This window comes from Podarcis erhardii, assembly GCF_964252035.2.
Source record: "Podarcis erhardii genome assembly, chromosome: 14".
NCBI lineage: Eukaryota > Metazoa > Chordata > Lepidosauria > Squamata > Lacertidae > Podarcis > Podarcis erhardii.
In genome coordinates this window covers 27,075,442-27,102,633 of record NC_138503.1, presented here as the reverse complement: position 1 = coordinate 27,102,633, position 27,192 = coordinate 27,075,442, and the positions used below count along the sequence as shown (strand labels likewise).

The 27,192-nt window shown below is 44.3% G+C and overlaps 2 protein-coding genes across 5 annotated transcripts in view; one reads left to right on the top strand and one right to left on the bottom strand.

The window, feature by feature from the left end:
• The window catches only part of IQCH (IQ motif containing H), a 79,843-nt gene extending 72,874 nt beyond the window's left edge, over nt 1–6,969 (bottom strand). For 2 of the 4 annotated variants that reach the window (XM_081838807.1, XM_081838809.1), the window contains exons 1-4: nt 6,751–6,926; nt 2,777–2,893; nt 2,323–2,420; nt 1,754–1,862 (exon numbers count right to left, since the gene is read on the bottom strand). In XM_081838807.1, coding sequence (XP_081694933.1) covers nt 1,754–1,862; nt 2,323–2,420; nt 2,777–2,893; nt 6,751–6,801 — 375 coding nt within the window. In that variant the 5' untranslated portion in view covers nt 6,802–6,926. Of the gene's footprint in view, nt 1–1,753; nt 1,863–2,322; nt 2,421–2,776; nt 2,894–6,750 lie in introns of all 4 variants that reach the window. The other 2 variants (XM_081838808.1, XM_081838806.1) reach the window with 2 other exon arrangements.
• Nucleotides 6,970–7,088: 119 nt separating this feature from the next.
• Nucleotides 7,089–26,294, top strand: AAGAB (alpha and gamma adaptin binding protein). Its single transcript, XM_081839276.1, has 10 exons — nt 7,089–7,228; nt 13,222–13,412; nt 17,058–17,154; nt 17,638–17,727; nt 18,868–18,951; nt 20,895–20,977; nt 21,406–21,490; nt 22,621–22,725; nt 23,760–23,809; nt 24,710–26,294. The coding sequence occupies exons 1-10, from the start codon at nt 7,162–7,164 to the stop codon at nt 24,785–24,787; spliced, it is 930 nt and encodes a 309-aa protein (XP_081695402.1). The 5' UTR covers nt 7,089–7,161; the 3' UTR covers nt 24,788–26,294.
• Nucleotides 26,295–27,192: the final 898 nt, after the last annotated feature.

The following is a 27,192-nucleotide window of genomic DNA, read 5'->3' as shown; positions in this document are numbered from 1 at the left end:
TGATGCCTTCTGTTTTATGGATATAAAAATAGAAGCCACAGAAGTTAACACACAGGGTAGAATTATCCCTGTGTGCAGGCACTTGCATTTCACACAGAGCCTGTCTTTTAATTGTGCTGAAAGGAGAGGCAACAACACATTTGGACCTGTATCAAGAGCAGTAATACCTCCCTGTAGTTTTCCCGTAAACATGGCACTGAAAATGAACACAGGCTTATTCCCCAGCTGATGAATGGGGAACAAGCATGGCTGCTTAGAGCTCTGATGTTCTCTGCTTTTGCTCAAGCACGTTCAGCAATCTATCAAGGCTGAAGATCTGGCACCAAAAATGATTCAAAATTTCTGCCATAAAAAGCCCAGGCCCTCAACATAATTATGCAGTTCTGCCAAAATGAGTCTCATTTTAACGATTTACTTGAACTTCCATGTTTGGGGCTTTCACAGAATCCAGAAAACACAGCAATGTAAATGTCTAACCTGCCCTATAGGTAAAGGTACTCCTGACTGTTAGGGACAGTCTCTGGGGTTGCGCGCTCATCTCGCTCTACAGGCCGAGGGGGCCAGTGTTTGTCTGCAGACAGATTCCGGGTCATGTGGCCAGCATGACTAAGCCTCTTCTGGAGAACCAGAGCAGCGAACAGAAACGCCGTTTACCTTCCCACCAGAGCGGTACCTATTTATCTACTTGCACTTGATGTGCTTTTGAACTGCTAGGTGGGCAGGAGCTGGGCTGAGCAATGGGAGCTTACCCCGTCACGGGGATTCGAACTGCTGACCTTCTGATCGGCAAGCCCTAGGCTCTGTGGTTTAGACCACAGCGCCACCCGTGTCCCTATACCCAGAAGCTTAAGGCAGGTAACAGGCAGCAATCTCTTAGCTGGATTTCACAACTGTTTCATGATAAAGAGTCATTCTGCCAATGCACCAGCAATTGAGAACAGCTGGCAAAGCTGAACTACATTTATTCTCTGAAGTTAAATTAGGGCTGGCTTTTTTGTCGGCAGATTCCATAATGACATGATATGAAAGGGCAGTGGGGCTTCAGCCCCACAAGGGAAACCCTGGGTAAGCCATTACATGCCCCTCTCCAAATTAAGATCAACCATGCATAGTGAAGTAGAGAAAGATTGGAGGTTGGTATTAGAAGCAAAAAACATTTAATGCAGGAGCAGCCCCTTTCTCGCTTAGCCTACTGTCATTGTGGGTTTGGCCAACCTGCTTCTGATCTTCTGTCCATAGATCCTCCACATATTTTGTGCTTCTGCTGCTCATCACAGCATTTCATTTCCTTATGATATAGTTCACTTAGAGCATCCACACCTTACATTTAAAGAACATTTAATGCACCTTTTAAATATGTGACTTCCCCCAAATAATTCTGTGGATTATAGTTTACACTTCACAGAGGTGCAATTTTCAGCACCCTTAACAAAACTAGGATTCTTTAGGGGAAGTCATTTGCTTTAAAAATATGGTGCAGTTGTGACCTTGAACTGGATTACGTCTGGTGCACCCCCCCCCCCCCCGCAATTTGGCTCATGTGTAGTTTCACACGCTATAGCTACATTCATTGTCCTTGCAGACAAGGACATACTCTGATACCCACTTTCTGCTTTGCAAAGCAAAGCATTAGGCCTGCCCTTTGGGACTTGAGAGATTCTTTGAGAGAGCACTAGGGAAAAGAGACTCAGTTGGGAGTATAAGACGGTTACAAAATCACTGGAAGGATTACAAGCCATGAGTTCCTTCAGACCTTTGGTGCAGAAGACCTATGTGGTGATAACCTGCCGCAGGGCTGAGTGGTAATTGCAGACATCTCTGGGTAAATTATTTCTTTCTGTGAAGCCTCCATGGGGAGCCCCCTGAGAGAAATAAATAGGGAAATGTTGTAAGATTTGGTTCAGTTCCAACTTTATTTCCACACCTGCAATAGTTTAAACTGCTGCAATTTATTTATTACTTGTTAAATTCATATCCCACCCTTTCTCCCAGAGGAGCACAGGCAGCAAACAATGAAACAAGAAAAAAACCTTAAAACTTGGGTTAAGTATATGAACTCGAAACCACAACAGGAGGCATTATTAGTGTCCTTAACTCTGTAGACACAGAAATTTACAGAATCCTGAGAACAACTAGTCCAATTTCTGCTATAAGATGGAAGGCATGTCTTCTGATACAGCTTTTTGTGTGTGGCTTTTTGACTATTTGTAATATGCCATATGAACTCTACAAACACCCAAATACTACAATTAGAATATAAACATCTATATTTAAAAATTTTCAAATAAAGTAACATACACAAATAAATTCCAGTACTCTTACCATTTGGACACCTGTCTTGAACGCAGATCCACATTAGAAGGTGACGAAATCGTTAGCACAGTTTGGTTTACAGCATTTAAATACTTTTCAGCGTGTTTCTGTTCAGGGATAGGGAGAAAGAAAATATAGGATATTGAGGTGATGGCAGAGCTACCTCAGCCAGCAGATCTGAACAAATTTTGAGCTTTGAAAACAAAAATGAAAGACATCACCCCAGGCTCTGAATTTGTCTGAGTTTATGCTATGTCTAAGACAGCCGTATAATGCTGAGCACCCAAAACATACTGTCACTGCTCTAAAATACAATACTTGGCACTTCAAACCATTTACTATTCAGAAACGGAATTTAGAAAGTGATGAGGTGTCACATTTTCACTTGAGGATAAAATACTGATTAACACTTTCACTGGGAGATGTTTCCCCATTTTTGTTGGAAGATTCTCCATCCACTTACCTTTAATCTGTTCTCTGTACTTTCAATAGCAGCTTCAAGGTTCTGAGCATCCTGCAGTTCCCAATCATGGCTGATGTCTCGCAGCTGGTCCTTCAGTTGCTGAAGATCTTCTTGAACCTAGAAAATTAGTTGAAACTTGCAGTAAATGCATGCATCATCAGAGGGTGTAAATATATTTCACAGAAACTGAAAGCAAAACAGATTTATTAAGCACTGCTCACAAACACACACTTCAGGGAGCAACCTCTGCAATTTTACGGAACACAGAAGAGGAGATGAGCAGGTTGAAAGGGGCAGGGAGGGGAGGGTGTAAAATATTCCACCCCAAAAAGCATGCAACAGGGGGGGAAATTTGATAACTATCTATTTCTTCTATACAGGCTGCAATCCTAAACACACTTATTATTTAAAATGTATAATCTGCCTTTCCTGCCTGAAGGGAACCCAGGGCAGATCACAACAATAATATTATATAAAACAATGGAAACAACACCGCAACATATCTCAGACAGTACTTAAAATCAAAAGTGCAAAAGTTTCATTGCTGGGAAATGCAATCAGATTTTTCTTTATAAACCTGCATAGGGTTGCACTGCTTAACTGCAACCCTACATAATAATAATAATTTGTTTATAATAATAATGTTTAACAGGCTATTGTATTTTAATATTTTTGTTGGAAGCTGCCCAGAGTGGCTGGGGAAACCCAGGCAAATGGGTGGGGTATATTATTATTATTAATACCCCACCCATCTGGCTGGGTTTCCCCAGCCACTCTGGGCAGCTCCCAACAAAATATTAAAAGCACAATAAAACATCAAACATTAAAAACTTTCCTAAACAGGGCTGCCTTCAGATGTCTTCTAAAAGTCAGATACAGTCGTACCTTGTTTTGCGGCCGGGATCTGTTCCAGAGCCCCGGCCGCTAGCTGAAAAGGATGCAGGGTAAAGTGCCGTGTCTGCACACATGCGCGGAGCAGTTTGCACTTCTGCACATGTGGCAAACCTGGAAGTAACCCATTCCGGTACTTCCAGGTTTCCCGTGGACATTCGCTGGAATGGACGCTAGACAAAGCGGACATTCGTGGAGGTATTACTGTAGTTGTTTATTTCCTTGACATCTGGTGGGAGTTGTTTATTTCCTTGACATCTGGTGGGAGGGCGTTCCACAGGGCGGATGCCACTATTGAGAAGGCCCTCTGCCTGGTTCCCTGTAACTTGTGAGGGAACCGCCAGAAGGCCCTCGGAGCTGGACCTCAGTGTCTGTGCTGAACGATGGGGGTGGAAATAAGTCCTATTGAACTTAATGAAACTGGCTTCTGGGTACATATACTTAGGATAGTACTGTCAGATTTCTAACCCACGTCATCCAAAGTGCTTGAGGCAACTTACAACATAGTACATCCATAAGAGAAAGGGAAATAAATATGATGAAAATATCAATGAAATACACTGTCGACTTAAAATTACCTCCAGGAGCTTAACCGAAAACAATGAAGGTTTGCAGCAGTTTAAGCCTGGACTTTGGCAACACTCTAAGAACACAGCAACCAAGTTATACAGTAACTCCATACATCATTATGAAATGAGCATCATATTGTAACAACAAAGAGGGCATTCTTAGCAGACTGCCAAGATGGTAATGAGACACAGGACTGGAGGTATTTTTTAAAAAATACACAGAGCCCAGTGCATGTGGGCTATGTTTTTCAGCTGGAGGACCACATTTCCTTGTGGGGAATCTTCCAAGAGTAGCATGCCAGTGGTGGGTGCAGCCAGAAGCAAAAGTGTGCAGGGCAACAAATGCACATTTTACCTTTGTGTCATAGGCTTCATTCCAGTCTCACAAAGGTCACAGCCTACACCTACCCCACACTAGCCTCCATCCAGTCAAGCTAGAGGCATTATCACAGCCCAATGATACATCTCAGCCAAACAAAAGCACTTGAGAGGTGTGTGAAGCAGGGTTGGGGAAAGGGGTTACCTGGGGAGCGGATGTGGTCTGGTGAGAGTCCTGATGTCCAAAGGGAGAGGCCACATTTGGCTCCCAAGCCCCAGTCAGCCTATTAAACAGGAATGGACAGCACAAGCACCTGAGATTGTACCTGGCATGAAGAGGAACTCAAACATCTGATGGAACATGTTTTCTGTAACCATACTCATCAGAAAGCATGCATATTGCTGACAACAAACTCCAAAACTCTGGATAACCCCACTAAGCAGTTTCATGTAGATATTAAATAGCATAGGGGAGAAAATTGAACCCTGAGGAACCCTCACTGGAGGCTCCACAGGGCTGAAGAGCACTCCCCAGGCATCCCCCTCTGGAAATGACCATCCAAGTAGGAACCACCACAAAGCAGTGCCACCCCCTCCTAAGTTAGACAAACTGTTCCAGAAGGATACCATGGTTGATCATCTACCATGAAGTGACTTTTGCAAGATCTAAGCTTTGCAAGATCAACGCAAGGGTCTTCACTGCAGACTAATCAAATGTGCTACCTAATTCTAAGCATAGCTTACTCAGAGGCTAGGCCCAGAGTTCAATGGACTTTATTCACCAGTTAAGTGTGCATGACATTGCAGCCTCAGCTACTATGGAAAATCTCAGCTCCCTTGAAATTTTCAATAAACATTGCTAAATCCGATCTTTCTCTGCCAAAAAGCTACGCTTCAATGTGCAAAAGGAGAGGAAAAATAAACATTAACATTTGAAGAAAGCTGGGAGGCATCAAGGCAAGAGCTCACAGAAGTTACGTAAAAGGTGCAATTTGAAAAACAGTTGGAAGGAGGCTCTGGAGCAATCAAAGCATAGAATGTGTTATCTTTCCTATACCCAGAACTCAGTATAGCCCACATTTCATCCTCACAACAATCTTTTCAGTTGGGTTAGGGCAAGTATGTGCATGTGTGAGATGTTTGTCTTTACGATGCCACATGACTGTTTTTAGTGAGATAGTTTGGTTTAATTTTCACTACCATTTCAGACTGGTGAGGGCTGATTTGATTTTAATTCTTCAATACAAAATCAGGGCAAGTCCCCACACATAGACATCTAGCATGTCAGAAGGCTTGGCTACAGCCCTCCTTTCTGATATGCTTTTTGTCTACATGGAGGGACTCCTTTTTGCATGGAGAGGCACAGGGACTGACCACTTCAGAGAGGGCCACAGTGAGCATAATGTGTGAAGGGAGATTTGCACTTGGGTTGGTGTGGCTATGTGCCCTATGGTGCAGGAAACAGTCCTCTATTTTAAGGAGTCCTCTGTTTGTTAGGCTGACCAGTCAAAACCTGGTTTAAAGAAATTCTAAGAAGGGAGTGGGGAGAGCTTTAAGTTGCCCATCAATAATCAGCAAACCTGAACAGCAGAGGAACCACACTAAGTCATCAGGTCACAATGGTGCCAAGCTGTATTTCTGTTTAGGAAACAATGGAAGCTGCTTTATATTGAGGGAAACCACTGGGCCTGTCTACTTGCACTGAGAGGTGCCTGTTCTCCAAGCTTTCTTTCAGCCAGGAGGTATTCTCAACCCCACCAGGAAATGCCATTGGGGATTGAATCTAGGACCTATGACATACAAAACAGATGCTTTACTACTGAATTACAGCTCTTCTCTAAACATGTCATGGAACAGTTTAAAATGCAAATGTAAGCTTCCAGTGTGCTTATTTTTAAATGTGCACCTACGCATATGAATTAGCATGTGCCACTTTTATGTGAACCTTGTGGACGATGCTGCTGCTGCTCCTCGTCTTTTCTTCTTGGCGCTTTGTAAATGGCCAGCCTAATCATCAGGGCCTTCAGGGCCTCAAGGCCATCCCTCGTCCAATGGGAGCGACGCAAGGCTGGGTGGGCGCGGGAGGCCATAAGAGCAAAGGTTCATGGGAGTTTGGTCAAGTGGCCACAAGACCAATAGAAACGAGGCTAGTGAGGCGGCCGTGAGGGACCTGACTGCAGTGCTATTTGGACCCACCTGGACTAAAATGCGCCCTATCTCCGCCCCCGGCCCGGCCACCTCAGCCATGGGTCCTGGCTGAGGCTCCCTCCCCACAGCGGCGGGACTGCGGTGCACCACGTGACCGTGGCCTTAGCAACGGGACGCGCGGCCCGGGCGGGACCATTCCTGTCAATCTGAGGGGATTTTATGTGGAGATGCAGCAAGGAGAAAAAAATAAGCCCTAGGGTGAGGCGGAACCCAATGTTTCCATCTCATTTCACATCTCGTTTCCTCTGCACAAAAGACTTAAACCTCAGTCCACAAACATTCTACGTCTCTCTCCCCTCACCAGGGCGGTAATAGTACGACCCAAATGGCCCGGAAGGGGCGTGATCTAGACCGGAAGAGGAAGCACAGGGCCGTTTCAGAACCTCTCTAGCGGGTGTCATGGCTGTCCCTTGCGCCTTAATCACGAGCTGCGCCGCCGAGTTCCCCGGGGAAGAGCTGGTGAAACGTGAGTCGGCTCGACCCCCGTCAGCCTTGTTTCTTTTAAACTGCTGCGCCGTGGCGTCATCTCCCGGCGCCGCCTCTGATTTTGGCGCCGTTTCTCGTGGGATTTTCACCTCCCCCGCAGCTGCGCGTCGCAGTATTTAAGAACTTCCTCCCCCCTTAAAATGCAAACTAGTTACTCAGTTACGTGGAGTTAGACTTGGAGCCTGTTTGCCAACCCCCGAGTTTCCCTCCTCTAAAATCCGGGAAATAATGGAGTGTGCACGAGCATGTGCAGAGTGTCAACAACAGACCTGTTTTCGGTGTCAGGCTTGAAAATAGCTACTAATAAACGGGAGCGAGCGAGATAAAGCAGACTTTAGGCCTGTGCTGATTGCTCTTCCGAAGTGTGAGGAGTAAAGTGGGTTATGGAAGGTGCTCAGAGATCAGACGCTGAACCTTTGTATTCATATCTTCAGACTTGTGAAGTAATAAAGAGTGCTTTGGAGTATATGCAGAGATCATTTTACTTGCCTCCTTGGTGGCCACAGTCAGTCCTCGCATAGGTGGGAAGGGCTGTCACATTGGAGACCCATTTCCTCTCCTCTCTTGTCCTTCCTCCAGTACCTCCTGTATTCTGCATTTCACATTTCTCTTGATCTGGTGTTCTCCAAATCTACCTCTTTGGTATCTGCCATCTGTACAGCACACAATATCTGTACAAAACATTGCAATGCCACTTTTCTAGTATATGCCCAAAACAGGTTATAATAAAACAGTTAAAACATATAATTCCAATGAAGTAATTGTTAGACAGGCAAATGGCAGCAATTTCAAACCCCCAGAAACAAAAGGCATTGTCTGAATCCTCATTTGTTTGCAATCCGTTAACCATAGCTGCTGTTTCTCATATAATGGGAACTATGGTTAACTCTGGATACTTAGTCTATTTTTCTCCTTGTGCAAAGGGACTGTGGGTGGATGCAACAAAGCTTTTACATAATCTGGTTTATTAAACCAAAATTTGATCATGTGAACAGCCTGTAGATTTTCTTGCAATTCTGTGAGAGGTTTTCTGAAGTTTACTCCAGCAGGTGGCTCTCCAGACACATAAAGCAGGAGCTCTGTTTGCATACTTTCCCAAACCGGAGAGAATTAAATGAGATCACTTTAAAAAGCATTTGAAGGAATCACAACTGCTTATACTATGAAGTAAGCTGAATACCTGTTGGGAACACTGTCAAAAGTCAGGCTAGAAGGAATTTGTAGCTTGCTAGAGCAGCTAGTTAGTAACATACAAATAATTTTGTGTGTGTGTTTGTGTTCTGGATTGAAGCCATAAAAACAGCCACCTATTGATTTGAAGTGGAAATTCTGCTTTTGCACAGTCACTATCTAGTCTCCTGGGTAGGCTGGACTGGAATCTGTGGCAATATGATGTTTTTATATTAATTGATGTACCATTACATATATGAAATACAACAAAACAAATAACACAAATGCATGGAGAAGAGAACATATAACCAAATATGAATGCAGTCATAGCTGAAATCATCATACAAGTATATTACAATGTGATTACTCCCAAATCAGATTTCCAAAACAATAATTGAGATGACAGGAGGTTGAATCTCTGGCACCCCTGTGTTGATGTATATATGAGTCTTGCTTAGTTGTGTCTGCGGTCATTTGTTGTAACTTCAGTGGTACTACAGCTGAAATCTACCTGGGACCACAGCTGCTGATGTGGACACTGCCTTCAATCCTGAGTGAGAGAAGGTGGGCTATATCAGTGTGGGGAATTGTTACGGGTTGGCAGGCCAGATCCTTATCCCTCCACCATCCCCATAGGCCTATTTTGACAGATGGGTGGGATCACCCATCTGCCAGTAATAAAGACACCAGGTGATTGATGCGTGTCAAAGTTCAAAGGAGGACACAGTGATCAGCAGTCAGCTGATTGTCACTTGCAGCAACATCCTTTGAAGATGCATGTTCAAGCACCAATCAGCTGGTTGATGCTGGGAGTAGATCTTCAGAGAAGCTCCTTGTAAGTAACAGTAAGATGAACCTTGGTTGCATGAAGTCCTTTTGAAGTCTCTGCAGAGGAGGAAATGCTTCTTAAAGTGGATTATTTCCCCCTCTGCAGAAAAAGCAACTTGCATTCAAAGTGCTCAGGGAACTGGTTTGAGTACAAACTGCTGCCTCCAATGTGGAGAGAGAAAAAAACCTTCAGGAGCTTAACTTGAAACGAGAAAGGACTTCTGCTTTTGTTTGTTCTTGGCTATAGCTCATAGTGAGAAGAGAGATTAACCACAATTCCTGGCACGACATGGCAGTAAAAAGGAGCAAGGTGGCTTCAAGCACATTTGCAAAATCACAGAAAGCCATATCATAGACAAACAGGCCAAACCCTACGGCAAAGGATAAATAGACATAAATCTGACACCAGGAATCACAAGACAGAGAAACCAGTAGGAGAACACTTCAATCTCCCAGGACATTCTATACAAGATCTCAAAGTAGCTGTCTTATTACAAAAGAATTTCAGAAATAGACTGGAAAGAGAAGTTGCTGAATTGCAACTTATTACCAAACTTAAAACCATGGAGAGACCTGGTCTGAATAGAGGCATTGGATTCTTATCTCATTATACATGATAAAACTATTTTTAGCCATCTCACCCCTTGCTTTTTCCTGTAAGACTAACTGCAGGCGTTAACAGTCGTCAACAGGTTTTCCACACCTATCAGCCATTCCCACCACCCTTCTGAGTAATACCCCTTCCCACCCTCTCACTATATATAAGGGTCTGGTGACTTCTGTTTCAGTGTATATGAAGAAGTGTGCATGCACACAAAATCTCATACCGCTAACAAACTTAGTTGGTCTCTAAGGTACTACTAGAAGGATTTTTAAAATTTTGTTTTGACTACGGCAGACCAACACGGCTACCTACCTGTAGCAATATCATGGTTTGCCTTACTGTGTCATGTGAATCATACCACTGCGTATGTGATTTAAGCAATTGTTCAGTCTTCTTGCTTTCCCCTGTTCTACACTCACCTCTTGGATGCAGAACCGGCCCTCTGGTTCAGATAGGAGCCCAAGTCCACCCCTGTTCAGCGTAGTTCACTTTGCAAATGTGAGTGAGTTGGGTGCCTGCTGCAGCAGATCTTCTTTGTCAGAGCACAGTAGGAAGGTGTCAAAGAGCTAGCTTGCGTTTTGTGAAAACACAAACCACAGAGGTTGGCCTTGAGGCAAGCTGAAGTGTTGTGGTCACCGAGTGTGTCTGTTGATTTTTCAAAGCTCTTTGGATGTGAAACCACAGACCTTCCCTATGGTTGTGAAGATCAAAAATGAAAAGCGAGCAATTCCATCGAGACACGGTTGTTTCCAAACCCACGTATTTTTGCCTTTATAGCAGTTTTCTGAAAAGCCTTTTTTGGGGCCAAAAGCAAGTATGGACTTGAAAGCTTATCCTAAAATGGTTATGTTCTCTCCAGCTAGATATAGAAAGGTATCATTATAGTGGGAGGGCTCTATGATATTTGCATGAAAACGTACACTGCTTTTGAGGGAAACTTCTGAAACCCAACGGCTTGAGTGCATCTATTCCAAGGTTCTGGAGGGCTTGTGGGTGCTATTGCACGCTAGTGTGTGGGATGTAAGTTAAAGTTGGAGCTATTTGATACAAATGGATCACAGATGAATCAGGTTGCCTCTCCCTTTGGCTAGACTAAGAGCTACTTTTATGGGAAGGCCACTTATGGGATGAAGGTGGGCCACAGCTCCACCCAACCCACAGAGTGGGCTGCCAGGAAGCCCTTCTGCCACAGTCATCTCTCTTCACACACTTTTTGTTGTCTCTGTGTTAGCAACTTGAGCGGGGAAACTGGCATTCCTTAGTGACTACCTTGGCCTCCACAAACCTCTTGTTCATTTCCAGAAGCTCTTCTCTGGGCCTTATCTCTGCCTATGGTGTAGTAGTGGTGACCAGAAAGAGAGCTTGGTTTGCTGTGACCTACCTGAGAGGTCTTAGTATTAGTGTTACCATTTGTTTACAAAATTTCAGACTGTGTTTCATTGTGTCATGGGCTATATGAAATTGTGCTCTTGTTTTTATTGCTGATCATTTTATTTCAAAATAGTTTTGAGCTATTATATGAGAAGCGATTCATAAATCAAATCAAATAGTAATTTCAGGGCAGTTTCTTATGTATTACCACAGGTATCAAAATAATGTAAAATAAAAACAGCCATTAAACACCCCACCCCCAAAGTAAAACAGCAACATGAGAAAATACAAAACTCAAGAAGTGGCAATCACTAATTTTCCTGGGAAAATAAAAATGTTTTCACTTGGTGCCTCCATGCCTCCATGGGAAGGGAGTTCCACAGTTGAAGGAGCCACAACAGAGAAGGTCCTTGCATCCCTACCCAGGGGCCAAGCTCACCAGTTGGATGAGAAGAGCCTCCACGCAGTCTACTGAAGGGTCTGGAATGGTTGATATTTTCCCAGCAGTAGTCACCATGATGCCTTTCAGATGCTGTTGATTTACAGCTTCCATCATTGTCCCTGACTACTGGCTAAGGCTGATGGGAGTTAGAGTTCATTTACATCTGGACAGCACCATGTTGGCTAGCCCCGAGCATGTTAACACGTTTTATAACTGGCTTTAGAATTCTCATTGCCCTCCTGAATTTTAATGATTTTATGGATTTAGCTGTAGGACCTTCAAGTTGCAGATACAGTGGAACCTCGGGTTTCGGACGTGATCCGTGGCGGAGGCATGTCCGCAACCCACAGCCTTTGTAACCTGCAGTGCTGCTTCTGCACACGTGCGTGATGTGATTTGGCGTTTCTGCACATGCACAAGTGGCGAAACCCGGAAGTAACCCTTTCTGGTACTTCCAGATTTCCCGCAGTACACAACCTGAAAACGTGTAACCCGAAGCGTCTGTAACCTGAGGTACCACTGTACCTAAATGAGATGGCAATCCTAGGCTTACTTGTATGAACACTCCTGTTTTCATTGAGGTTGTGTACAGGAGTGCAGACTCACTCTCTTCTCTCATTTGACTAGAGTACTATTTGGTGTGTGTGACATCTCTTTCCTTTGGTCATAAAGCTCACAGTGTGGTCAACACACTCTCTTACCTTCTCTGCTACCTTGCATGGTAGCAAAATAAGAATGGAGGGATGATGCAATCTGCTTTGAGCTTGGAGAAAAGGCAGGGTTGATAAGTAGTAAATAAACTGAAGGGGAAAAGAATAGTAGTCATTTAATACTCACTAATGGCTTATTAATGGAATAGTGGGAAAGGACCATAGCTCAGCGATAGCATCTGCTCTGCATGAACAAGGTCCCAGGCATCTGGGGAGACCCCTGCCTGAAATCCTGGAGAGTTTCTTGCAGTCAGTGTGGCAAATACTGGCCTAGATCAACTTGGTATAAGGCAGCTTCTTAGGCACCCACCAAAATGACGTCAACAATGCTGCAGAGCCTTTGGTTTTATTTATTTACAGCAGGGGGTTGGAACCTACCTTTCCCTCCTCCTCACTGGGCAACTTTGGCAGATGGGCAGGCAGATGGAAAGGGGCTTTCCTTTGAAGTTGGTCTGCAAGTAGTTTCATCACTGACTGCTTTGAAGTGGACTTCAAGGTGATTTTGCTGCACCTTTATGTACCTCACACCTGACCTCATCAGGGATGGGGCAGGTGGGTGTGGTTTGGGGAAAATGGCCTCCTGGGTCTGATTAGGAGGTTTCCCTACCACTGGTGTGCAGCATTTTTATGCCCCCCTTTAACAACAAATTCACTGGGTGATGAAGAGAGCATCTGACTAACATTAACAGCAACCCGTTCCCTACAGTAACATCTGTTTGGGCAAGATTGTGCAAGCATTTTTGGGTGTCCCTCTTTTCTCTCCCCACTCCCATGGCTTCCCAAAGAGGACAGGGGCTGCGAGGTCATGATCACCACCTCTTAAGGTCCTCCATATGTTCCTCTTTCAGGTATCATTGGGACAAATGAGCTTCCCGAAGATGTTTCCACAGGCAGCGGAGCCCGGTTTTACCCCTGGACAATAGAGAATAAATACTACTCGGCTGACATCCATCTCTGCGTTGTGACAAATCAGTTCCTTGTGACAGCTGAAATTGCTGAGTCAGTGCAAGCCTTCTTGGTTTATTTTGACAGCACATCAGTGAGTACTTCAGAACTTCAGTGCCTGCCTGTCTTAATGGATCATGTGTGATCTTTTAAAATTGCTGCTGGTTTTGCTTGCTAGTTTGTTTTGCTTTCTAGGAGGGGGTTTGGTCTTGTTATTATGAGTTTACTTTTGTTTTGTACTGTTGTCAGTTTCCTGTAACCTGCCTTGTGTATTTTTGTAGAAAGGCAGGGAATGAATTCATGAATAATAATTTTGATCTCTGCAACCCTCTGTCCCTGGAAATTATAATGGCTAATTCTGGAACTGACAAATAACTTGGTAAGTTCCTTGAAAGTGGTTTTAAGGTTGCCTGCCCCAAAACTGAGGTAAGGAAGAACTTGTAAAAAGCAACAGGGAATTCTTGTTTATATTTTGCTCCCAGACTCTCAGGAACACCGTCATGTGATAATTCCAGCATGGATATTTATGTGCCTTTTAATGTTGGCTACCTTCTCCTCATATTAAATTGATGCAGTTGTTAGAATATTTTTTCCTCTCTTCAACAACACCTATGTTGTGTAAATTAGCCTTTGCCAACTTGCTCTTTTGGATCACAATTGCTATGCTGGCTGGAGCTCATGGGAGATATGGACCAAAACATCTGGAGGGCACCAGGTTGCTGAAAGCCTTTTTGGCTGTGTTTTTAGAACAACACCATCCCAATTTTGGAAATTCCAGCTGAGCTACATCATTACCATTTCTGTTACACATACATAATGCTAGTAGAAAAAAGTTTCCTGAGAAATTGTTAAGCAATTTCTATTTGTTTTATATAAATTTGTATAGCAGTCAGGGGTTGCCAGTGTGGACTAGTTGGACTCCAGATATATAGTTAGGTTCCCAGCTTCCATCAACCCCAGCTGGCAGAGCCAGTGATCAGAAATACTGAGTTGTAGTCCAGCAAAATATGGAGCCCGCCACTTTGACTACCCCTGGATAGTTTCTGTTTACTTGGGATAGCTTTATTACATATGTTATTGTGAGAGGGTCTCTGTTGTTGTTGTTGTTGTTGTTGTTGATAGTTTCTGTTTACTTGGGATAGCTTTATTACATATGTTATTGTGAGAGGGTCTCTGTTGTTGTTGTTGTTGTTGTTGTTGTTGTTGTTTAGTCATGTCCAACTCTTTGTGACCCCATGGACCAGAGCAAGCCAGGCACTCCTGTTTTCCACTGCCTCCTGCAGCTCAGTCAAACTCATGTTCATAGCTTCGAAAATACTGTCCAACCATCTCATCCTCTGTCATCCCCTTCTCCTTGTGCCCTCAATCTTTCCCAACATCAGGGTCTTTTCCAGGGAGTCTTCTCTTCTCATGAGGTGGCCAAAGTATTGGAGCCTCAGCTTCACGATCTGTCCTTCCAGTGAGCACTCAGGGCTGATTTCCTTCAGAATGGAGAGGTTTGATCTTCTTGCAGTCCATGGGACTCTCAAGAGTCTCCTCCAGCACCATAATTCAAAAGCATCCATTCTTCATCGATCAGCCTTCTTTATGGTCCAGCTTTCACTTCCATACATCACTACTGGGAAAACCATAGCTTTAACTATACGGACCTTTGTTGGCAAGGTGATCTCTCTGCTTTTTAAGATGTTGTCTAGGTTTGTCATTGTTTTTCCCCCAAGAAGCAGACGTCTTTTAATTTTGTGACTGCTGTCACCATCTGCAGTGATCACGGAGCCCAAGAAAGTAAAATCTTTCACTACCTCCATTTCTTCTCCTCCTATTATCTGGGATGTGATGGGCCCGGTGGCCATGATCTTCATTTTTTTGATGTTGAGCTTCAGACCATATTTTGCGCTCTCCTCTTTCACCCTCATTAAAAGGTTCTTTAATTCCTCCTCACTCTCTGCCATCAAGGTTGTATCATATGCATATCTGAGGTTGTTGATATTTCTTCCAGCAAGCTTGGGATTCATCCAGCCCAGCCTTTCACATGATGAATTCTGCATATAAACTAAATAAACGGGGAGACAATATACAGCCTTGTCGTACTCCTTTCCCAATTTTGAACCAATCAGTTGCTCCATATCCAGCTCTAACTGTAGCTTCTTGTCCCACATAGAGATTTCTCAGAAGACAGATGAAAAGGAAATGCAAGAAAGCAAAGAGGGTCTCTGGCTATATTCAAATGTTGTGTTTACCATTAGGCAGCATTACAGTATTACTTTTGCACTTTTGTAACAGCTTTGTTGGTTAAATAGTAAACTTGACATCAAAGTTTTAAAAACTTTTTTGAAAAAGTTTCTCTAGCTCCCAGTGGACTACAACGCAGAAGTGCTCTCTTCTCCATGCGCCAGAAGATTGGTTCATTCCCAGAAGGAAGACCTTCCACTTTTGCTCTAGAGCTAATCTTTCTGTTGCCTTCTCAGCAAAGAGACACAGGGCTCTCTTGTGACAAGCACCTCTTCTGGTGGCATAGTGTTTCATTGGTTAATGTGCATTTTAGTGGGGTGGACTCTTGTTCCTTGTTCCTTTTGTTAGAGTGGCATCTGCCAGGTCTAGCATGTACATTGCTAAGCTGAGGTATATCACTGCATCACAGTGGCACTTCGAAGGAAATGGGCTGTGACTCCTCCAAGGAGGACATCTTTGAGGCTGACAGTGCAAGTTTCTGTTTTGATGCTTGTAAGATTTCCTCCCTGGAGTGAAGGTGGTTGAAAACAAGAGTTACAAGTAGCTGAACCACTATCTAGACCTGTTATCTTTTCTCAGTTTCATTCACCTCCGTGTCTAGTCAAATTTGAGATGCTTGTTTGTTGCTAAGTGGTCACAATTAAAGGACAGGAGGAAATCAAGCGTGGAGTAATTGAGCAATGTTCTCAAAAGCAATCTTGGAACCCAAATCTCTTTCCTGCCCCATCAAAAGCCAGCATTTACAAGCAAGAGTTGGATTTGCATTCCAAATCCCACTTCGTATATATCCTTGAGCAAGTTGCTCTGTCACATATTCAGTTCCTGTCAAACTGCAACTGTAAATGATATGCCTTCCACTGCTGCTCTGTGCGCAAATTAGGACTATGTTTCATTTTTCACAAAATGATCCTGATTCCCAAAATAATTAGCCAGAGCAACTAGATAAAGACTTACAACCCTGTCCTGTGCCTGTTGACTTGTCTGCCAGTCTTCTGCATTTTTCTTTTTTGCCCTTTGTTTGGCAACTGGGGGCCAGGTAAGCAGTGCTTGGGTGGTGGGATTTGACCCAGTGAATTCTAGCAGCTGGCCCCTAATCGCACTAAAGACATCACACTAAAATATATTTATGTCTTGCTTTTTTTCACATGAGTTTCAAGGTGGTTTTTCTTCTGGAGATGATCTCTTGTATTTTAATCTCTCTTACTCTCAGCTGTGCTTTCTTATCAGGGCTATGTTATTTATTTACTGTGACATTTATATACAGCTTAATCATTAGCATTTCTAAGTGGTGTACATAAAAATAAACTATGCAGAGAATAAACAATTAAACCTAAACACTGCCATAAAATGCCTGCTGGAATAAGAAAGTCTTTATCACTGTGCACCTGAAGTTCAGAAAGGAGAGTGCCTCTCTATAACGGTACTTAATGCACTTTCACTTGTAATACTAAAAAAAATTAAAATAAATACCCGGAGAAGAAGGCCAGCAACCTCTGTATAATTTTTATAGATCTCTGGATTGGACAGCATCTCTACGTGGCTCCCTCTCATAGAAGAGTGGCTACCAGAAGTGATGATCTTAGTCTGTGACAGAGTCTCTGAAAATGGTAAGGCAACAAGGCCAGGCCTTTGGGAGGGTGGGCATGACTGTTCTGGCTGGGGTTGATGGGAGTTGAAGTCCAGAATGCATGGCAAGAACTGGGTTGGCGAATGCTGCTCTCCATCCTAGTAAGATAGCATGGTTTGTGGTTATGTGCTGAATGCTGACCCTGGCTTTGTATTTATATCCCACTTTTCTTCCATCATGGGACTCAAGAAGGCAATTTGAGTTCTGCGTCAGCTGCATTGATCAGGTTGTTGAAAGTCCCACCTTCTGTTCTGCAGTTTCCAGCCTTTAATGGCAGCATAAATTAGTTTAAGTGTGATAATATATGATGGCAAGAACAAGTTGCCCATATATAGCTTCTAGGACAAAATAAGAACCTTCCCCAAGGCATTCCATCCTAGGAGCTCCCAGTACTGTGGTTCTAATGTGGCTGCAAAAGGAAGTGCATCTATTGTTGGCAAAAACCAGATTCCGTTTATTTTAGGCATCAGTCGACAGAAAGCGCAAGAGTGGTGCATCAAGCACGGCTTTGAGTTGGTGGAGCTCAACCCAGAAGAGCTGCCAGATGAGGACGGTGAGTTTCCCTCCACTTCCTCCTTTCATGAAGTTAACTTTGCTACCTGCCTGCCAGTTTCTGCCTAGAATTCTGCAGATTCTTATTTCTGGGCACACTTCTTCTCTAGCTTCTCTGCCTGCACTGGTGCCGTCTGTTGTTGGTGACAGACACAGCACCAGAATTACGAATCAGCATTGTACCTTGTGCCATGGCTGCAAGCTGCCTGCCGGTGCTTTAGGGACATAAGATGCTGCCTTACACTGAGTGAAACCAGTAGTCCATCTAGCTCAGTATTGTCTACACTGACTGCCATCGGCTCTCCAGAGTTTCAGACAGGCAGTATTTCCCTGTCCTGCCTAGAGAGGCTGGGGATTGAACCTGGGATCTTCTGCATCCAAAGTGGATGCTCTGCCATTGAGCTATGGCCCTTCCCCGTGAAACAGCATGCCACATCATAATCTCTTTCCTAGTTTTAAAAATTGCTGGTTTAGAGCCCAGTGGGAAAATTTCAAGGTGATTCATCAGTTTAACAATAAAATTGAACCAGCTAAATTGTTTCCAGTCTTTCGATGGCATCACAGTTTCTCTGGCTTCTTTTGACTCTGTGCAGGAGAAAATCTGTAGACAAATGCTAAAGGCGATCAAACAGAAGTTGTTGGTTGGTGTTCCTTTGTTTGTTTGTTTTTTTAACCATTCTTCGTTGCTTCCAATTTGAAAACTGAGCTAGAGCAAAAGTCAGCTTTGACAGAGAGCAACAGCTGGCTGAGAACTCAGTATTACACTTTTCATCTTTGTTCCAGGCTCTTTTTTGCATCTCACTCTCCTCCAAAGGTTCAGGATGGGTAACACATTTTGGGGTGTAAGTTGAAAGTAAGAGTGATATTATGCACCTTAACCAAAGGAAGTCTATGTCGTTTTGGGAAATTGAATGAACATATGTTTATCTTCTGAATATCTGAGAAAGTTTCCCAGAATTTACAGAATGGCTTTAAAAAATAAGAAACAGCAACATTATCACAGGCTTCTTTGTGTGTTTAAGTAAGTGCACCCAGAATTCCTAACTAAATTAAGAGATGGTGTCTTCTTCTTCCCCTGTTGATTGGTTTCTGAAGAAGCCTTTTTAAAAGCACATTTCCTTTCCCCTCTCTGCTTCTTTAGACGACTTTCCAGAATCGACAGGAGTGAAGCGAATCATCCAAGCCTTGAATGCCAATGTTTGGTCAAATGTGGTGATGAAAAATGGTATGTCATTTTCGATCTGCTTTTTAAAAACAGTGTCTCTTCCTCTGTAACTTCCTCTGCTCTCTTACTGCTTTGCTCAGGCTCCTCTTCATGCCGTCATTCTGCATCAGAATTAGCACTCGAGGCTTATGAGAAATTAAAACTCATTCAAGCAGAGCCCTGGCAGCCAAGACACCAGCCTCAGCTCGCTCTAGCCCCTAAAACTAGAAATGAAGCTCCCTCTGGTGCTCTGTGCTTCACTTCTATATTTACAGCCTTCCATCCCATCACAGAGCAATGGCTCGGAGCACATCTCCTTTTAACAGGGTCTGAAATGGCCTGGGTTGCAGGAGGCACCTGGCTGGTCTGATTCTCCAGCTGCTTGGAATTGGATGCATTTCCCTTGCAAGTGAAGAGAAACAAAAAGTTTCTGGATTGGTCAGATAACGTCACCTCTTTGGACATATAATTACATTTGAGATGTGATACTAGCCAGAAGTAGTGCTGACACCCTGGATTGTCTTGCTCCATATTCCTTTCCCTTCTCCTTTCTTCTTATATTCACATTCATTCACATTTCTGCCTTGCCTTTCCTTAGGGCGATGTACCTCATTCTTCCCCTCTCAGTTTTTCATCACAATAACCCTGTGAGATTATTTAGGCCAAGAGTGTGACAGATCCAAGGTCACTCAGGGAGCTTTGTGGCTGATTGGGATTTGACCCCTGGTCTCTCCAGCTCCTAGTCCAGCACTCTGACCACTGCACCACCCTTTCCACTGTGTTTTCTCACCTCAAATACTTCTAGGTGGGCAGGGGTGAACTTGTGTGGAGATTGACCTTGGGGTTTTGCATCCCTGTATCATGCTGAAGGGACGCGGGTGGCGCTGTGGGTTAAACCACAGGACCAAGGACTTGCCAATCAGAAGGTCGGCGGTTCGAATCCCTGCAATGGGGTGAGCTCTCGTTGCTCGGTCCCTGCTCCTGCCAACCTAGCAGTTCGAAAGCACATCAAAGTGCAAGTAGATAAATAGGTACCGCTCCGGCGGGAAGGGAAACGGTGTTTCCGTGCGCTGCTCTGGTTCGCCAGAAGTGGCTTAGTCATGCTGGCCACATGACCAGGAAGCTGTACGCCGGCTCCCTTGGCCAATAAAGCGAGATGAGCGCCGCAACCCCAGAGTCAGTCACGACTGGACCCAATGGTCAGGGGTCCCTTTACCTTTACCTATCATGCCGAATACATGACAACTGAGACTCTGTGCTTTGAATACTCCACCCTCCTTAGTTCCATAATAACAGAATGAGCCATCAGTGGTATCAGAGCACATCTGCTCATTTGGGGGAATGCGCAAGGCTAACCACTTGGTGGCTTCAAGGTGGGAGTTTTCAGACCTCCTTTCTTTAAGTCGACACTCACAGATGTTAACACATCACAGCAGAGCAAACTCTGTAGGACTCCACCGGGGAGGGAAATTTCCCTTTGATTGCACAGATGGTTACAAAAAACTCAGGGGGCTTCTGAATTGAACTTCAGTGTGGCACCATTGTAGCAAATGGCAGAAGAGGTGCCCCCACCCTTGTAGCGCAGGGGAAGCCTGCTTGGGAAAGTTGTTATGTCCTCCCTGGAGAACAGCCTAGTTACTGGGCAGACATCTCTCTCTAGTCGTGGCTGGTGGCTTAAGCAAAATGGGGGGTGGGGGTGGTGGTTAGAACTCACCTCTAGCCCAAAATGGTTCTTACATAGGAATTCTCCCTCTGGTTATCCCTTATCCAACCCTAGATCCACAGCCACAGCCTTTTCCCATGCTCCTTATGTCAGTCAGCTGATCAGCAGCTACACGAAGCTCCTGCTTATGTTTTTATACAGCGAGCCCACCTCACACACAAAGTGATACAGGAAGGGCTTCTGCTTCCCCCTTGAAGCTGGCATCACTTCAAGTGTTAAACTCACAGCTCTTTCTTTTCAGATGTGAATCAAGGCTTTGGCTTCCTTCCTGCTTTAACGGGCACAAGTCGCAGGCTTAGGACAGAAGAAAACGAAGCTCCAGAAGTAAACAGTAATTTTTTAAAATCCTTTTTTTTAATTCCCCCTACCCCCTCCACCCAAAAAACCTTCTTTGTCCATCCTTTCTTGCACTCCTGTCCCCTTTATTGCAGCTGTGAGCTTCCTTTGTGGGTTAAATTGGTCAGTTTACAGGTCCATAACTTAAGCTTATCACAACCATGAGGACTAGGAACTTAACTTGCTCTTTACCTTTTTAGAAAGCCCAAAACACCTCAGATTCTATGGATGCTAAATTCTTTGCCCAGTACCAAATCCTGCTCTGTTCTTAGCAGTGGGGAACAAAACCAGTCCTGTCAGGGCTTGTGGGAAAATTCCCTTCCACGTTGGTCTGGGACTCGTGGCCTGTGGAAGCCAGAAGACCAGCTCTCTTGTTGCATCTGTTGTATCTAATTTGATTTCTCCCTCCCCACCAGCCTGATCCCTTGCCAGTGGAGAGAGCTGTCGATGCAGGAGAAGACGTGGCTGATGCAAACAGCCAGCAAGCTGACCCCGCTGCTGGTGAGGAATTATCTTTTCTTTGGGAGAAAACAGCAAGCAAGGCCAAACTTCTTGCCGGGAGCAGCTAGGGCCCTGCCCCTCCAGCAAGCAGCTGGCAGGTCACAGCTGCCCATTTGCCCCAATGCTGTGGGTTGAATTCGTTTGAATTGGGGGGTGTCTTTGGGTCCACGCCTTTGCCCAGTGCAAATGTATATGGTCTAAATCAGGCATAGGCAAACGCGGCCCTCCAGATGTTTTGAGACTACAGTTCCCTTCAACCCTGACCACTGGTCCTATTAGCTAGGGATGATGGGAGTTGTAGTCCCAAAACATCTGGAAGGCCGAGTTTGCCTATGCCTGGTCTAAATCCACTTAGCTTTTCTTTAAATTTCTTAATTCAAATCTAACAAAAAGAGGAGACACCTGATGTTGGCTGCAGCTGCTGTTAGTAATTGTCATTCAGTGATATGTGTGTGTGTTTAGTGAATTGGGTTTTTTAATTGGTGGCGCTATGGGTTAAACCACAGAGCCTAGGGCTTGCCGATCAGAAGGTTGGCGGTTCGAATCCCCGCGATGGGGTGAGCTCCTGTTGCTCAGTCCCTGCTCCTGCCAACCTAGCAGTTTGAAAGCACATCAAAGTACAAGTAGATAAATAGGTACTTAGTCATGCTGGCCACATGACCCAGAAGCTGGACGCCTGCTCCCTCGGCCAGTAAAGCGAGATGAGCGCCGCAACCCCAGAGTCGGCCACGACTGGACCTAATGGTCAGGGGTCCCTTTACCTTTTATGTATTCTTATTTACTTGTTTTTATTGTAAACTGTGGCTTAAAAATTGTTGAAAGAAAGAAAAACAGCACCAGCTCACATTAGTTTATATATATATATATATATATATATATATATATATATATATATACACACACACACACACACACATATATATATATATATATACATATACATATACATATACATATACATATACATACGAACATATACACACACACACACACGTGCATATATATATATATATATATATCAATCCTGACTTGTAGATTAATATAGGTAGTCAATATGTTCAAATAGATAGCCAAAGGAGATGGGCTGCAAATGTGGATATACATTCATTCTGCTCTTATGAATCTTGTAGATCCTATGCTGGATATGGATATTCAAGAGCTTGCAAGCCTCACTGCAGGAGAGGGAGACCTAGAGAACTTTGAGCGATTGTTCTCCAAGCTGAAGGAAATGAAAGGTACTGCCTATCTCGTGTATGTCACAGTCTCTTGCAAGCCTTTCTATTTGGGCCAGCAGTTCTTGGCCACATGGGAGGTTTCCTATTTGTTTTTAATCTGGGAGTTAAGATTTCAGTATAGATTCTACTCAGCTTTCTGTTTTCTAGTGGTGGGTAAAACTCCTTGTCAGACTGGGGGGGGGGGATGTTTTCTAAAACTTGATAGCTTGGTTTTAATCTGAGCTTGCTTCATCCCCAGTGATGTCACTGAGATGGCGGTAGAATGTGACTCTTCCTCCTTGCCACTCTTTGTAGCTTTCCCAACACAGTCATACCTCACATTGCGTCCACTTCAGGTTACGTGTTTTCGTGTTGCATCCCGCAGCAACCCGGAACGGGTTACTTCCTGGTTCCGCCGCTCGCGCATGCGCAGAAGCGCTAAATCGCACCGCACGCAGACGTGGCACTTTGGCTTGCATCAGTTCCATGTTATGGACGGGCCTCCGGAGTGGATCTCATCCATAACACGAGGTTCCACTCTAGTGGCAGCAAAGGTATTTCCTCCTCCTACAGAGAAATGCAAGTGGCCCTAGGAAAATTGAATTTCCCAGTACTCCTTGCATCTGGCACGCTGCTATAACAGCATCTCAGGCATGGAGGAGGAGAGGAAGGATGCAGCCTGCCTCCTATTACCTTGTTAGCACAGTAATGGTAAATGAGAGGTTTAGGAGAGAGCAAAGATGGAGGATTAAAAGCTGATCCAGAGATGAATGTTTGGCCTTTCAGTGTTATTTTTATGCTTGAGATGAGCTTTATGAGCTGTGCAGATTATTATTTCTCATTCAGGAAATATGCCTTTTAGGTGCATTGCTGGTTTGGTATCTGGTTCTTCAGCAATGAAAGAACCAGTGCATACTTTCTATTTTCAGGCTGGCCCCTTTTGTGTAGTTTTCTTTCAGCTTGGCCAGTTCTCCCAACTGGAGAAACACCCTTCTGCTCTTTCTCGACTCTTGACCAATTTTGACAGTAAATTCCTTTCCTTTTCATTCCTATAGAAAAGGCTGCCACGCTGCCTCACGAACAGAGGAAACTGCATGCAGAAAAGGTGAGGATTTCAGAAGAGTTCAAAACTGCCCTTAAAGAGTCATTCTTGGCCAGCATTTCTAAGTAGAAATTGCTCTGCAAGCATTCTAAGCCAAAAATAGCCTAAATCAACTATTTTTGGGGGGGGGGGAGCTTTGGTACTTTGGCTCATTGGCATATTATCAACTAGATTCTAGTGGCCTCGCCTTTCCCGCAGTTAGCAAAAGGAGACTTTATGGGAACCTGCTTAATTTGGTTTATCTTTAGAGAGAATTTTAATGTTGTGTTTGAGACCACACAGATTGGCCCTTGTGTACTTAACAGAGGACATCCACTCTTAACCATGGGTGTGTAAATGAGAGATGGTTTCTAGGACCCATGTACCTATGGGACCGCCTCTCCTGGCATGCCCCGCGGAGGACCTTAAGGTCCACAAATGACAACACCTTGGAGGTCCCAAGTCGCAAAGTAGTTAGATTGGTCTCAACTAGGGCCAGGGCCTTTTCAGTACTGGCCCCGACTTGGTGGAACGCTCTGTCGCAAGAGACTAGGGTCCTGCAGGACTTGACATCTTTCCGTAGGGCCTGCAAGACAGAGCTGTTCTGCCTGGCCTTTGGTTTGGATTGTCTGACCCTTATGTTTCCCTCCCCTTATGGTTTTGATCTATGGGCTACTATTAAAATGAGGCTGCATTTTAAGTTATATTTTAACTTGTATTTTAAATTGGTATTTTTTTATAAAAAAATATTATTGTAATTTTACTGGTGTTAGCTGCCCTGAGCCTGGCTCTGGCCGGGGAGGGCAGGGTATAAATAAAATGTATTATTATTATTATTATTATTATCATCATCATCTGCTGCTGCTGCAGGAGTGTGGCAATCTCCTGAGACTTTAACTTGTCTTGGTAACTCTTGAATCGTAGGTTGCCAAAGCATTCTGGATGGCCATCGGAGGAGACAGAGATGAGATTGAAGGCTTGTCTTCTGACGAGGACAACTAAGGCCTGTATGTTGTGACGAGGATTGTTTCTTGCGTACCAGCCATTGTTGGCTGCCATAGTGATTTTTCTTTGACGAAAGGCCTAGTTTTTTGCATTGGGTGCAGCAGCAGCTGGAGAAAGACCAACTCCTTGCTCAGTTCCAACACACTGAAACGTGGATGGCCCCGTTGTTTGTTTCCTTGCCTGGATCTGTCGACGGGAACCTGGGAACTATCAAGTCAATGAGGCAGCAGATGTGTTGCTATTGCATCTCTGGAAGAAAAGAAAAAATCATGGTCCCTACCCAACCCCAGCAGAGAGCTGTAAAACATCTCTTTGTGAAACTCTCATTTGTGTACTGTTTACCTCCGCACATGCACATCTTTTCATTTGCCGTCATTTCAAAGGAGAGACCAAGACCAAGGGCGGGGGGCAGATAATAATCAGCAAGCCTTTGTTAGTGGGATGGGGGGAAGTGATATTTCTGGATGTACTTGTACATGATGGGAAAATCTGAGACCAAATGGTATTTGCACAGGCTAAAATGCTTTTTGAATATTTATCAACTTTTTGGTCATCACAATAGGCATGAGAAAGGTGTGGTTTGAAAATGTTCCCTGCCTGTCCTATCCCCACCTCCAAACCCCACCCCCAAATTCCTCTTATGGCAGTTGAAAATGTAGGTGCAGCAGTAAACAGGCAGGAGAAAGGCTTGCGCAGTCCTGTAGTATTTTATAAGCACCAGTTTCCTTGCCCTGCGTACCAGCTCCCAAGTAACTGGGCAAGGTGAATGAAGCTGAGTGTGGATGATTGCAACCCCAACACCTCCATTAAAGAAGGGCAGCTACTTCTGCAGTTTCTAGGGCAAATGATGGGAGCATCTTGCTACTAGAGATGGGGGCAGGTGGGAGAAGAGAAAGAGGATGCCCAACCAAGAGGCTCGAGGACCACAGCTAGTCTGTCTGGCTCTCATGTCACTGTAGTAGTGTATGAATGAGTGTGGTGCCCACCTCCTTCCAGAAAGCAGGGTTAGAGTGTCACTGTAGTCAAGAGTTCCTACACATATGGAGATTTTCTCGATTGCTGCCTTCAAGTGTAGCCACTTGTGGTCAAAAGCTCTGTATGCAATCCCCCGGGAGAGGGGAATTTTATCTCTGACCAAGCAATGGCAGAATATAGGATTAAATTCACTGCAGCAAAGGAAGAATTAAACTGCTTTTGGTGCAAACAAAGTGTGGATAGAAACAGCATAAAACTTGAGTTTGCACAAGCACTGGCGTTTCCTTTTCTGCTTTTCAAGACTACAATCCACTGATATTTCCCTGCATAAGGGAAAGCCTTGGTTGGTTTCTTACTCAGCATCATTTTATCACCGGGGTGGGGAGGGGCTTATGCAGGGGGATTTCCCTCGTAGATGGTGATCTAGACATTAATGGGAAAACCCACAGTGAAAGCCTATTGTACCTCTTGTGTTTCTTTTGTGTACTGTAAATGGGCTGAATAAAGTTTGTTATCCATGAGCAGTAAATCTTGAACCCTGGCATTATAGACAGTGAGGAATAGTTCAGGGTCATAAACTAAATACCATATTTTTCCGTGTATAAGACGTTTTTTGCTTTAAAAATTAGGCAAAAATTGGGTGTCATCTTATACACGGATAACGAATGCAGGGGGCGGGCGGGAGACGTGCAAATAATGGTAACAGCAAGCAGGAGTTTGGCAGCGGTGAACGGCCATATGATTGGTGGCTGCGGCAAGGCCTGCTGGCAATTGGCTGCGGCTGTGGCAATTGGCGGCTGTGGCAAGCGGGCAGACGATTGGCGGCTGAGGCGAGGTATGCGATTGGCAGTGGCTGTGGCAAGCAATTAGCAGTGGCAGGTGACTGATTGGTGGAAGTGACCTCCTCCACGCCCCCCAAAAAGCTAAAAAACTTAATTTCTTAATTTTGGGTTAAAAAAAATAGGGTTTGTCTTATACATGGGGGTGTCTTATACATGGAAAAATACGGTAAGCTTAAGTATTTGCATGGCTTTCTTTTGGGAAGAATATGTCATGCCCCAGTATAATGAAATTTCAAAAGCTAGTCACAATTTCATTCAAGCAGCATCTGGAGGGCCACAGGTGAGCTACCCTGATCTGTTTGGTACCTTCTGTTGTGCATTACAGGACCTCCCACCCCCCAGGATCACAATCCCCATGGCAGGGGAAGGTGGCCAAGGCTGCCATTAAGTTTTTATAAAACAGAAGGGATGGTTCTGTCTGACCAACCTCTCATGTGAATTACCTGCAGAATCATGCACCCAGAGTGTTCATTATGCATGAGGGATTATTAAGCAACCTGCAGTTCGCTATCAGCTCACTGCAGATAGCTTTCGTCAAAGGTGCTGCCCCCATAACTGATGTAGGTGTTATTTTAATGCAAGTAC

What these genes read in the sequence shown, in the direction of transcription:
- AAGAB (XM_081839276.1), top strand. Translation starts at nt 7,162, where the DNA reads ATGGCTGTCCCTTGCGCCTTAATCACGAGCTGCGCCGCCGAGTTCCCC. An exon ending in TGACAGAGTCTCTGAAAATG is followed by an intron (nt 17,155 to 17,637) that starts GTAAGGCAACAA and finishes CGTTTATTTTAG; the next exon opens with GCATCAGTCGACAGAAAGCG. An exon ending in AAATGTGGTGATGAAAAATG is followed by an intron (nt 18,952 to 20,894) that starts GTATGTCATTTT and finishes CTTTCTTTTCAG; the next exon opens with ATGTGAATCAAGGCTTTGGC.